Source organism: Clinocottus analis, unplaced genomic scaffold (genome assembly GCF_023055335.1).
Source record: "Clinocottus analis isolate CAN_PGR_092001 unplaced genomic scaffold, fCliAna1.0.p SCAF_9, whole genome shotgun sequence".
In the NCBI taxonomy this organism is placed as follows: Eukaryota; Metazoa; Chordata; class Actinopteri; order Perciformes; family Cottidae; genus Clinocottus; species Clinocottus analis.
The window spans coordinates 8,307,246-8,320,876 of NW_027176251.1; the positions used below are offsets into that span (position 1 = coordinate 8,307,246).

The 13,631-nt window shown below is 39.9% G+C and overlaps 1 protein-coding gene across 4 annotated transcripts in view; it reads left to right on the forward strand.

Moving 5' to 3' along the window:
- Window positions 1-13,500, forward strand: part of arhgef1 (Rho guanine nucleotide exchange factor (GEF) 1) — a 37,496-nt gene extending 23,996 nt beyond the window's left edge. For 3 of the 4 annotated variants that reach the window (XM_068569954.1, XM_068569956.1, XM_068569957.1), the window contains 17 exons: window positions 2,633-2,823; window positions 2,964-3,110; window positions 3,461-3,543; window positions 3,859-3,984; window positions 4,103-4,217; window positions 4,924-5,024; window positions 5,193-5,267; window positions 5,372-5,447; window positions 6,963-7,130; window positions 7,229-7,316; window positions 7,790-7,894; window positions 8,018-8,070; window positions 8,181-8,324; window positions 8,434-8,559; window positions 8,925-9,082; window positions 9,556-9,660; window positions 10,378-13,500. In XM_068569954.1, the coding sequence (XP_068426055.1) occupies window positions 2,633-2,823; window positions 2,964-3,110; window positions 3,461-3,543; window positions 3,859-3,984; window positions 4,103-4,217; window positions 4,924-5,024; window positions 5,193-5,267; window positions 5,372-5,447; window positions 6,963-7,130; window positions 7,229-7,316; window positions 7,790-7,894; window positions 8,018-8,070; window positions 8,181-8,324; window positions 8,434-8,559; window positions 8,925-9,082; window positions 9,556-9,630 (1,831 nt within the window). In that variant the 3' untranslated portion in view covers window positions 9,631-9,660; window positions 10,378-13,500. The remainder of the gene's footprint in view (window positions 1-2,632; window positions 2,824-2,963; window positions 3,111-3,460; window positions 3,544-3,858; window positions 3,985-4,102; window positions 4,218-4,923; window positions 5,025-5,192; window positions 5,268-5,371; window positions 5,448-6,962; window positions 7,131-7,228; window positions 7,317-7,789; window positions 7,895-8,017; window positions 8,071-8,180; window positions 8,325-8,433; window positions 8,560-8,924; window positions 9,083-9,555; window positions 9,661-10,377) is intronic. The other variant, XM_068569955.1, reaches the window with a different exon arrangement.
- Window positions 13,501-13,631: the final 131 nt, after the last annotated feature.

Below are 13,631 nucleotides of genomic sequence, written 5' to 3' on the forward strand. Positions count from 1 at the left end.
CGGTCAAAAGTTGACAATAAGTCTTAATTTTATATTATAGTATTTGTTGCTCGCCCCGTGTGCTTTTCAAGGTGTCTGCGTGTATTGTGGCTAGGGCCCGTCCTTTTGTTTTGCTTGTCTCCACAGTGTGTGCAGTTACATGTTGTGCCAGGGGCTTTGGCCTCTTATCTAGCATACTACTCTGACAGTGGTATTTAGTTTAGTACATCATGTTAGGGTGTGCATTTGCATGTTATGATTGTTACTATGGCTAATAGTTGTATAAAGACATTTATTATAAAGGCAGGTGTGTAACAATATGGTGTCCGTGTTTTTACAGACGGAAGACAAGGTGGGTGTCAGCGCCTTGACTGAGTCATGGACATGCTTCAGGCCTTTTACTGATCACACAACACATATACAAACTGAACAAACACCGCTCGCATGCATACACACCTCACATTGAGCCCGATACACAACATAAGCACACTACAAGGCTAAGTATCATGTACCTGGTTTGAAGGAATTAGGAGAGGCTTGATTGTTGACATCAGTTGGATTATTTTTAGTTGGCGTGAATGTACGTTGTGTAGATTTGGAGAACTGTTGATATAAATGACCAGTAAAGTTTCCTTACTGAAAATTCCTGTAGAAGCAATGCATTACCAAAAATACTTTAGTGGTTCCAGTAACTCATAAGGAAATATAGAAAGTGTTGGTATTCAAGTCCTACTACTATGTCTACATGTATATGAAGCATACTTCATATATTTTCTAATCCAACCAGTATATGCATGTCATATGTCATGCATATTCACTTATCACTCATTTTCTCTTTTTCTCTACCTTTTTAAATCACTCTATTTTATTTGGTAAAACCTCTACTACTGTACCTTAAATCATGAATCCTCCTCTTTATCCTCATAATTAACACAAATGTCTCTGTACACTGACTGCACATTTCTTTCTCCTCCTACTGTTCTTTTTTTATGTTAATTCATTACTGTTTGGTATCTCTGTCCATTTTGTGGCATATCTTTGTTTCTTCCTTCCATACGTTTGTTCTTGTTTCCTCCTTGTCCTTTCTGTGGCCTCTCTTACTTTTTTCTTACCCATCTGTCCTCTATCATTTGTTTCCACCTTCTTTTTTCCATTCCAATTCATCCTTCCCTGTATTCTGTCCCCATCATTCTCCTCCTCCTCGACCTTCCCTCCCTACAATAGGAAAGTGACCCGTAGCGAGAGTGCCCGCGTGGACCGGCACTCCTCTCGGTGCCCTGGCTCTTCCCGGGCCAAACAGTCTCGCTCTCGTAGTGATGTGGACCTCCAGCCGCCTTCTGCCATGACAACATCACCTGCACCGCTCACCCCCCACCACCTCCATCCGTAAGATGGACAAACCCCCTCTGAATGCCTCTCCGATTAGAGAGGTGCACAGCAGAGACAGACAGGCTGTCGAGCACCGAAAGATTAAACAGGATGAATGCAGCTGTTCTGAAATATTCAGAAAGCAGTTAAACTAAATAATTGGTAATAATGAGAATATTGATGGATCAAACCCACCTTCCGAACCATTAGATAGATCACCTTGAAAGGATATTTAAACTTAATTATTTTTAAAGGGCACACGTCCTTCGCCTCCACACTAACTAAATGAATCAATTGACTGACAGGTTTACTGACTCATTATTCACTATCAGACGGATCTGTTGACCTGCGCTGTTACTGGCAGGGAGTGAGTAACAGTCAAACAGAGCTCTCTTTCTTAGTGAAAGGTCAGATATTTAGCTATTTCAGTGACATATTATTGAATTATGTCGTTGTTGACCTTTGGGTAAGTGTTTTAGTTGCAGGCCATTTATTAGGGGTTAGTTTACTTGTTAATTGACTGTAAATCCACAACACTGTCAGTTGTACTTTGTCAGAGGGAACGTCTTGAAACAATGAATGATCCCAAGGAAGCCAACAGAGGTCAAGTTTATGAAAATGGAATACATTTCTCTGTAGTTTAGCAATTTAGCTGCCGGCATCATGGAGATCCAGTGGAGTGTGCCTTTGTTTACATAAAGCCCAATAATGGTCTATTAACAAGGTTAGAAGAAGAGGAACAAAAAAATACGAACAAAGAATTAACTTGATTATCTACACTTACGTAATAATAAGTTTATCATGTGATTGTTACTGTGCAACAGAAAACCAACATGGCTTTTGTACTTTACATTTTAATTATAATTTTACTCTGGAGCACTTTAAGTTATGCTTCAGTTCACCTGCTATTTTTTTATTTTAAGATATTAATAGCCACTAGTCAGTTGGCAGATTTTGCAATATTATTTCACCATACAACCACTAGCAGATATTAATCTGAGGCTGTACTTGATACTGTAGCAAAGCTACAGTAATCTCTACAAGACAATGATAGATATCTTATCTGCTAGGTCCTCTGGCTATCTATTTAAAATCCTTACAGACATCTCTAGTGTGTATTTAGAAATGCAACCAGCTGCTGTTGTTCCTTAGCCAACAACCTCCACTATTGCCACCAGAGTGTGAATCACATCACTTGACAGCCACCTTGGTCATATATGATTCACATAGTAAACTAGTAACCACCTTACATTCATGACCTTCCCCCTTCTTTTCTCTCTCTCAGTTTTGACGGACCAGTCTCACTTCCTGAAGGGCCCGGCTACTCCCCAACCAGTCCCTCTCCACAGCTGGAGGAGATGGAGCCCCGCCTTCTGGAGTTTGAGCCGGACCCACCCAACTGGAGAGAGCTGACCCCCCCTGAAGGCCTGTCTAGTCTTACCAAGAAAGAGACCAAGAGGCAGGAAGTCATTAATGGTGAGGAGAAGAGAGATGTAGCTGCACATGATGACAAGGAATCAGCTAAGCAGATAAAATAAGATTGCAGTGTTGGCTAGCCCTTTTTAAAAATGTTTTTAGTGTATCTCATTCCATCTCTACTCCCTCTTTCCTCTTAGAGTTGTTTGCAACTGAGCATGCACATGTGCGGATGCTAAGTGTCCTTCAGATGATTTTCTCCAAGCCTTTGGAGCGAGAGGAGCTCCTGACCTCCAATGAGTTGTCCGCCATCTTCCCGAACCTGGATGAGATCATTGAAATGCACTGTGAGTGCTGCTGCAAAGAGGCCCTTTCTGCCTTGTTTGTATCCGCTGACGTATGAACTTAGAGGCTAGTGCTCTCCTTCCACACAACAAGCAAACCATTATGCACTGAACCTACATTTGCATTCAGAGTGGTAAGCTGCTTGTTGTGTATTTGTTGCCAGAGATAAAAGTAACTCCATGTAAAATCTGTGTACTTAAACAGGATAAAACTGGGTGCACATAATTCAGAAATCAAAATCTATCGCATCACTCATAAAAAAAAATGTTTATTGACTGTTTTGTAAAGGAGAGTTGATCATAGTATTTTGAAAGTGCATTATTTATTTGTTTGGCTCTGGCTTGGAATCCAGATACCTTCTACGAGAACCTGAAGAAACTGCGTTTGGATGACAACTATATAGTCAAATCTATCAGCACCACAGTGCTCAGCAGAGTGAGTCATCATAATATTTCTCTTTATATCATCCTACTTCTATTTTCTCTCATTATATGTGTTGCTTTGGATAAAACTCCACCCCATATGTGCTGACAATTCATTTCAACATAACTTGGCAGTATTTCTACTCAATAAGATTTTGTTGGTTTAACAAATGCTAAAAGTAATTTACCTATGCAAATCAAATATTGGCTATAACAGGTACTGTTTTATTGGTTGGCTCTTTCTCCATCGGCCCATCTCGTTATTCCTTTCATTCCTTAATTGGCTATCAAAACACTGTGTCATTATGTGATTGTATGTGTGTTCCAGTTTGGAGGTACAGAGGGGGAGTGGTTTCAGAAATTGACGGCCCGGTTCTGCAGTCACCAGTCTTGGGCCTTGGACCAGATTAAGAGCAGGCAGAAAAAAGAGCCACGCTTTAACTCCTTCATACTGGTAAACACACACATACCACACACGCAGACAAACTGAAGATGCATATTCAATTCAATAGCTCACGTAACTTGTCCCATGCATGTGTTCTCATTCTGACTATGTATCGTTTTAATCTCAGGAGGCAGAGAGTAAACCCCAATGCCGCAGGCTGCAGCTCAAGGACATCATTCCCATAGAGATGCAGAGACTGACCAAATACCCTTTGCTGCTGGAGAATATTGCCAAGAACACAGGTAGGTGTGTGTGCGCGCGTGTGTGTGTGTGCGTGTGTGTGTGTGTGTGCGCACCAAGTGTAGACAGATTTAACAAAGCTAATATTTCATCAAATAAAATACTTGACCAATCAAGCCATTTCATTACAGTGATGCAAAAAATCATCCAAAATGAACAGAACCTACATTCTGCTTGTCAATTTACAACATTGCACACAATTGTCTCCTCCATTCACATGTATTAAAAGCGAACAGACATTGTATAAATGTTCTTGTTCTGTCCATTTATGGTATATATTATGTCATTGCCCAATATTTTTCATTAATCCTGGTTTCTTAAAAAGAATATTGATGAAATTGACTTTTTATTACTCATTATTGACTCCGTGTCTGATGTTTATGTATATTTTCCAAGCCGATACTTGGGATTGTATTTTTTATAATAATTTATCTATTTGTGTTAATGTGAAAATTATGTGTAAATCTCATTTTATTTAGACAGAATGCAGAAATGTATTATGCTAATGCTTAAAACTACTGATACACCAATCTGTATCAGAACACAGGATGAATGTGGAATAACTTAAGCACACCATTTCAACAAACATTTCAACAATCGATATGGTCCGTCCCAGATGTGTGTGTCCGCTTGTGATTTATGGCTTTTATTTGGGCTCTGCTGTGAAAGCTGCATTTTCCTCAACTCTGAGTTTTCTGTCTCTCCCAGAGGACCGAACAGAGAAGGAGAGAATCCAGCAGAGCGCAGAGTGCTGCAGAAAGATCCTCAACCATGTCAATGAGGAGGTCAAAGTGATGGAGAACCTATTGGTGAGAAACATACAATCCATCACTCAACACAGTTATGTCGTGATTGAGCCCCAATTGGAGTCTAGTAAATTCATTTTGAGACCTTTGAAGGTCTCTGCTTGTTAGACTACGTCTACTTCTGAGCCGTCTGATCCTGTCTGACCCGCTAGCCTCTTTCTCTGTTCCCAGACTCTTAAGGACTACCAACGTAGATTGGACACATCAGGGCTTAAACCCAGTAATGACCTTTATACAGAATATAAGGTAAGATTCTTTCAACAAAGTTTTTTTGCACAAACTGTTGAACTTTACAGATTTTTGTTCTTTGAAATTAGTTTTGCTCATTATTCTCCCACTGTTTTTTCTAGAACATCGATCTGACTCAGAAGAAGATGCTCTATGAAGGCTCTGTGACCTGGAGAGTCACAAAGGAAAAAGCAATTGGTAAATATTTGCTTCTGTGTGCGTTACATCCATGAAAACTGCCATGACTTATCAGTGTTCTGCTGCAGAAACAAGAACATTTCACAGGCTGCTGAATTGATTCAAATTGATTATTTGGGTGGAATTTTGAAACAATTTTTTTCAGATATTTCGGCTTTCATTTCCTCTTTTCAAATCTGTACATGCACAACTAGATTTTTAGCATGAGTTTTTACAAAAAATACACTACATGTATTATAATATTTTTAGAATATAATATAATAATAATAACAATATTATATAATATAATATCCCTATTCGCTTATGTTCTCATTGAGAAGCACCTGTCTCATGTCTGTTCTCCTGCTCCCTTGCTTTCTGTTCTCTGTATGACTGAAGGGGTAGACTTGGTGCTGGATTTACTGGCGACTCCTTTCTCATGGAGGACATTTCAGGAAAGACTCTAAACTTATAGCTTCTACCGAGAACCAAAAAGCTACCTTGCTGGTGGATTATGACTTGCTTGTGTACTGATGATGCCTTTCATGCAGAGGATTCTGGAAATGTACTGAATGAAATGCTGGCTATGTAACTTATTTTTTACATGTGCAGTTGTATTTAATCATACACAGCACTATTAATGCTGCTGCTGTTGGTGCTGCTGGTCAGACTGGGGCCGCACTTCTGTAGTCTTGTACCCATATAGAGGTCATTGGCTTCATGGAAACAGTTGATAGGCTGGGGTGTATCGACTGGCATGGATTGGCAGCTCAAAGTAAACCTCCAGCTTGGCCTAACTGCTTCCGTGTGCGCGTGTGTGCGTGTGTGCGTGTCTTTAATTTTGTTGGATAGTTTGTTATTACTAAATGTGACTGGTTGTTTGGTAGCTATTTGGACAAGATGCATTGTTAATGACCTGACGGGTTTGGGCTGGTCAAGTCAGTCAGTCACGATGCACAACATCACAAGGCTGCGCAATCGCACAATTGGTCCACAGAGTGGCCGTGCCTTTTTCTATTGTCAGAATTGTTAAAATAGCTCCGCAGGTCGGTATTATATATTTTCATATATAATGTCAAATTTGTATCAGATATTTCTGTTTTCATTTCCCCTTTTCAAATTTGTAGATTAAAGGTTGCTATGAAAGGAACCACAGCTGGTGTAGGTGATTTTTCTCTTTGACATCTCAATGGCCCCTTGACTTCCCTTTTCTTTTTATATATGTAGTTCATTTCAGCACCTTGAATTCTATTCTATTCTATTCTTTTATTCCTGTCTGGGCACTTACACGAAGCCTTGATCAACAATTACAAACATACACCAGATATGATAATACATACAAACTACTGTTAATCACAAAACTAAGAACAATCTATAGTAAGGACGCTATACAAATTTTTAAAAAAGTACCTATGACTTCTTGAGACGTCTGACAGCAGAGATCGTCCCTACCCCGATGCCCTTTATCTCTTCCGACCTGTCCTTCGCTGTCTTTCCCACTTCACCGACCTGCTCCTTCTCTTCCTTGTCTCTCAGAGGTGCAGTGTGTGTTGCTTGGGGACCTGCTGGTGCTCCTCCAGAGGCAGGACGACAAGATGGTCCTCAAATGCCAGAGCAAGAGTAACATCGCCGTGCAGGAGGGCAAGCAGATGCTGAGCCCCATCATTAAGCTTGACTCAGTCTTCCTACGAGAGGTCGCCACAGGTTAGACACACAAAGAAGTGCATTCATTTCACATACTTCCATTGTGAGATCAAAATCATTCAACCTTCAATTTCTGTTTTTACCCCCTGTTCTGTCAGATCGAAAGGCCTTCTACGTGATATTTACCTGGGACAGCGGTGCTCAGATCTATGAACTGGTAGCTCAGTCTGTTGGCGAGAGGAAACTGTAAGTGTTGGAGAGAGACAATTACACGGATTACTCACAGATTAAGCATACATAAATGTGCTCTAAGCGCCAACTGTTAAGAAATACTAATGTTTGGCAATGCATGCAGAATCTGGACAACGTGTGCACACCCAAAATAAAAAGGGATCATATATAATACAGAAAGTCTATTCAAGTGGAAAATATGACCTGAGTTTGGACCTCTTGGCTGATCTCACAGAGGACAGTTCCATAACTCTTAAAGCCCTCACAGAAATACAAAGACACAAACACACTTACTCTCTGTGTGTGCGTGCATGCATGTGCCAAATCTAGACAGATTCATTCTATCGATAAATTGTTTACAAAGCTGTTATTTCATCAAATGAAATACTTGTCTAATTGAGCCACTTCATTCATCATATAAAATGAACAGATGAACCTACATTTTTTTTTACGTCAATTTACAACATTACCCACAATTGTGTGTACAGCTGGACCGAGTTGATAAAGTCAGCAGTGGATGATCTGAAGAAGAGTGGCACTCCCATGAGGTTGACGCTGCCTACTGGAGGAGGAGCTCTCTTGAGTCCCACCACGTATGTGTCAGTGTGTGTGTGCATGTTTTACTCGACTGTTGAAAGAACAAGCCGTATTCACCAGCTGCCAAAGTTCACCCATCTCAAAATATCTCATTTCTCTTGTCATTTTCTCTCCGTCAGGATGACTGCCCCTTTGAGCCCGACGGAGAATGGGGGGTTGAAAAGCAGCAGTGGTGAGACAGCAACGCTTTATCAGCTGAACACTTAATAAATAGTACAAATTTGTTATTGTAACACAGTTCTGAAACCTCGAGACAAACTTAAGCCGTGTGTCTGTCTGTAGATCGAGATAAAGACAGCTTGACCGATGACAAGTCTTCAGACCCCAGGCACAGGCTGATTGATTTCCTGTCAGACAAAGGCTTCGACTTGATAGGCCACTCGAACAGCGATCAGGAGAATGTGGCCAGCAGTGCTTTGGACCAAGGTAAATGGTGGTGCTTCTGTAGATGATTTTTGTATAACCGTCTTTCCTTTCTTTCATAGTAGCTTGTCTGAATTTCTAATGAAACCACTGAATGTGTCTCCTGTGTTAGTCATGTCTCTGAAGAGGCTGTTGGTTGGCAGCATCAGTTTATCAGAAGACTCGCAGCCTGATGGACAAAACGGAGAGGAGCATTCAGAGAGGCCCAGTCAAGAAATGGATAGCTGTCAATCGACAGGTAGGCTTTTGTAAAAAGTAAAAGTTAATGAAAATGTAATTTTCCAGTTTTAAAGGGGTAGTATTCCAGACTTTTTGATGGCCGTGAGCAGTGACTTCTTGAAATCAACTGTAAAGTTTAAGGTATCAGGCACTGCTCATAACTAAGAATTTTTCTTCTTTATGCTTTGGACGGACAAATCTGTTTTCTTCTTGTTTATCCTAAATAATAGGATTTTAAAAACATTGCAGAAAAATGCAACTATATTAGGATGTTACGTTGTGACTATGAAGCTTTACAATTCCTAGCTTTGCTGGTCAGAATAAACTGCAATTCAAAACCAAACTGACTCCTGATGCATCTAAACTGAATCTTTCTGTCTCCAGAAGAAAGCCAGAAGAACGACAACCCTTGTGAAAAAGAAGGTGCAGGGATGAAGGGAGAGGAGGAGAGCATCAGTGCGCCCCTGGTGCTGTCCCAGGAGAGGATGGAGGAAGTGTGTAGGAGGCTCCACAGTCTGGAGGAACAACTAAACAAACTACAGGTGAGGGAAGGTACACACACACACACACATACACACAGAGTGCGAGAGCGAGGAGCAGGTAGTATGACAGGGGCAGATAGAGATAAGAGACATGCCAAAAGATGGGAGCCAACTGGAATAAGCACACACAGTTGGGCATCAAGGATTTCACCGAGGATAACTTAAGTAAAGAGCGAGCTGTGGTATACTTTGGACAAATGGGGCCAAAATGGCACAAAAGAGAAACTAGAGAATAGAAAACCATTTAACCACTGCTGTTATTGCTTGGCTGAAAATTGCCTCATGAAATTGGACTTCTCTGAAAATGGCTATTATGTCCAGCACTTGCGATGGGATGTGTCAGAGAAGCAGCGAGGGAGACGAAGAGAAGATGTTAAGAGGAGGAGGCTGAAGTGGCTGCGTGTGTGTGAGGGGGTGTGGATGTGAGTGTCTCACTACAGTTCCTAAGGTGATATTGATTTTGTGTGTTGCAGACTTTAGAAGAGGAGCACCACAGGCTGCAGGAGGCCCTTTCCAAGTTCTCACTGGCGGGGGGCAACTTCCAGTGAGACACCATCACGCCACCTACTGGCTACTAGGTGAGAACACTGAACTATATCAAGTTTTATAATTATATTTAAAGTGCTCATGTATGATTTTAAGTATCATCATTCATCATCAAGGGCATATGTTTAGTTAGTTTAGTCAGAAGTGGAGAGACACCCAACGTTTCTCAATAACAGAATGGGATTGTGTTTTACATCCTGCATCGATCCAGCAATAACAATAATAAACTTTATTACTGAAACCCTTTTTAAAGCAGTTACAAAGTGATTTACATTGAAAACAATCAAGTTAAAACAAATTAGATCACTAAAAGTACAGAGAATTAAATACATACCCAACAATGAAATAGAATGAAATGCAATGACTTAACATAAAATAATTATGTTAACTGAACTGACACATTTTCTTTTTTTTAAAATTTAGGAGCCCTTGTTTAAATAGAGGAGACATTGCTAATAAATAGATGTGTTGACACTCCATTACAAATGTAATAAAAAAATAAATCAGTGTTCTGCATGTCCTTCACTGGCACACATCTTCCATATAGTTACAGAGAGAGTGTGTGATATCCTGAGGCTCACTTTTGGTAAAACCCATAATATCTCCAAACACAAAATGGCTTGACGTCACTAAAACTATAAAGTGACAAAAATAGGATTTTGAAAACATTTTACCACATCATTAAACTTATTAAATGTACTTGCCATTATCTGACTTTCAAACTTCCCCTCGTCTCTTCTTCTGTTTAGATTTTTACTGGTGCTAGTTTGGAGTGCAAGAGTGACTTTCAGAAGCTTACCTGGAAATTCCTCATAAAGTCATGCCTGGACCCTTTTGTTGCATTAGGGGGCTTTATGGTCAGTGATGTGGCATGGAAGGGTGCGTGCATGTGTATGTGTGTCTGTTTGTGTGCGTGCTTGTTCGAGAGGTATACAAAAAAAAAAATCCCAAAAAACAGGACATCCTACTTTTGAGTGGGAGATTGTTTTTGCAGAGGTGCCAAAAAAACTGAAGCAATATTTTGCTGTGAGAGAGATGCTGCCTAATAAAATGTAATGATCGCGATCTGCTGTAACACACATACGCACACCAGAGACATGCACCCTAGAAATTAATGGACATTATTAGCAGGAGAAATCCTATGCCTTTGCTATAACCAGGTGGAAGCCTTAAGGGGCCAATGTAGCGTTTGAAGATGTATTGAAATACTACTGCTGATATATACATATATAGTGTTATTTCTAGTCTATGCCAAAGTACCACAGGGATGCACTTTTTTTCTGATCAAAGTAAGTTGAAATCACACTGTTGTAATGTATTTACTTTTTATTCAGTATAGTTTGGCTTCATGTAGGCAGACCTCATTATTGAGAAGATTGCATGCAATAAAGTGTGTGTATGTGTGTTACAAAGTTTTTTAATTAAGGATGTGCTTGTTTGTGGGGTTCTTAATGTTATTAGGTCACCGATAAACATTTATAAATAGTGGCACTATAGGTAATCATTCTGTTAATAATGGTGATAATGGTTTGTATTTACTTTTATTTATTCCTTTGAGTTCTGATGGATCAGTGAGTTGCCTTGCCTGAGTGAAAGTGTTACAGCACTGCTTCCCCCCACAAGAGCTATGCATTAGAGAAAAGACAAAACTTAACAAGGCAAACCTAGAATATGTAACTAAGATTAAGGTAGCGAGTGCAGACGAAAGCTGTCGGGATGGGGAGTGAGTTCAGAGGTTTCTTTGAAGCGGTCTCGAATCAATGGGTCATCATGAGACAATGTGTAGAAAACATGAGATTAGAATTTTTCTTACAGTACTGAAAAATGTAGACACACACACAGCTATAAATACTGAGAGCACAGTGCAACAGAAGTGTTCACAAAGGTCATTCGGTGCAAGCAACATTTCTGCAGCGTCACCTTTCCCCAGATCCACAGCTCCTGATCGAAAACACAGACTTAAGATGGGGTTATGAATTGTATTATATAATGTTCGTTTCACATGGTATTAGCAAAAGGTTCTATTCATCCCTGGTAGCAACTTTTGCATCAAAGCTGAGCTCTGAGTATTTTATTCAGCAGTTGATTGTAATTATAATTATGATAATATAATTTCTGAGTAGTGGCACAGCTGTGACCATTCACACAGGACCAAAGACATCATTCTCTTTGAGGACATCTGTGTAGTAGCATGCCACCTAATGCTAATGCAAGAGTGATCATCGCAGTAGCGCAGCCTGCAGCTGCGTTTCCTCTCCTCGAACTTCAACATGTGGCAACTTAAGTGAAGGGATTTCAAAAGCACATAGAATAATGAAGCATTGGTTGTGAATAAAAACACCTGTTTATCGATAAATACTGAGATGAAGAATGTTACACTGCCCAAGTCTTATTACCAAACCCAAACTGTAGAGCTATGATTTTTTTTGCATACGCATCAAATTGTTCTGGTAATAAGTGTGTGTTTAAGCCGGTGTGACTGCTACAAGCTCAACTGTTCTGACCAGCATAGATGACGGTTGTTATACGCATGTTTAGACTTGTTCCAACTGCAAAGTAAAAGGCAACAAGACGGGAAAGCCAGATGAGGAAACAAAGGAAACTTTTAAGGCTTAGAGGAAGGAAAACTTTGGTCTCAGTCGAGCGACTTCTCGCCAGCATTGTGATCATGATCACTTCCTGATATGCAGTCTCACTTGTTGTTGCTACAACAACTAATTCCCCCGTTAACCCCACTGAACCGCGGTGTAGACGTGTGCAAATGTTGGTGCCATTAGTCACAAGAGTATCACAAGATGCTAACTTACCTAAGTTAATGTTTGAACATTACTGCCATTTCCTCATGTCTTCCTCTTGTAAAATGTGCATAGATGTTAGCTTGAAGGATTTTATTTAGAGATCACATAAATTAGCGCCCTTCTTTTTGTTCATTGAGCTTATTAGCTACATGCACCTCTGGACAACACTTTTATTTTTGATCGCATGTTCACCGTTTCCTACTGCACAGTTTTACCATATGTTGTTGTGTATTTCATTTCATTTACTTAAACGGGTCGGGGAGGGTGTTTTTTTTTCTACTATTTGTCTTTTGTTCTCAAACAAGCATTGTAATTATGTACCGTGAGGGAGACAAGACTTGTCTGTAACTTGTCTATGCATGAATGAATTTAACAATTATGCAAACATTGTGACCATTTTTTAAATTTTTTTATTTTTTGGTGTCCACGTTAAAGCACAACCCTCTGTACCAGCTGTCCGATAGGTAACAATTAAACAGATCGTCTCAACCAGATATTTGTAATTGTCAAACTGCAGTGAAACTCAGTTCACACGAGATTTCAGTGATGCCTTCAGTTACTGGCTGAAGTACTGTTACAGGCACTTCTTGCTCTCTCTTCCGGATGCGTTTCCTTATGCATTCTATATACAAATACCTAGATGTATAGACAATGTATTTATAGAACGGTGCCTTGTTCCAATGATCAAGTTGTTTTCTTGTTGTTTTGTTTGGGCTATTTTTCATGGGAAGACTGTAAAATCGACCTCGACAAGTGAGAAACGTTGGCAAAATGACGAATAACGATTGAGAGATCATCCCAGAATTCTGTTTTTGTGTCCACCTCCATAACAGCAATAGCGTTTGAGCCCTCCACCAATTCAGCCAGTCAGTGGCGTGTATAGAAAAGACACTGCTCCTTGTCATACAGGCGTCGGCAATCATGTCATGTCTTTAAACAATGAATATGCAAGAACTATGCTGTGTATTTGGGTTTTGAATCTTTTATCAAGCAAGAGGCTCTTTAATGATGTATACTTAAGGAAAATTGTGGTACGTTCTGTTTTTTAATTCTTCCATTTTTTTAAAAAATAAATTGGGGAAATAAATTGCTGTTTTGTCATGTTCTATATTCAATACTATACATATGTAAGAATACATCTTGAGCGAGAGGTTTGGGGCCCGCAGTTAGACTCTTTATGTTGATTGTTTTAAGAACATCATACA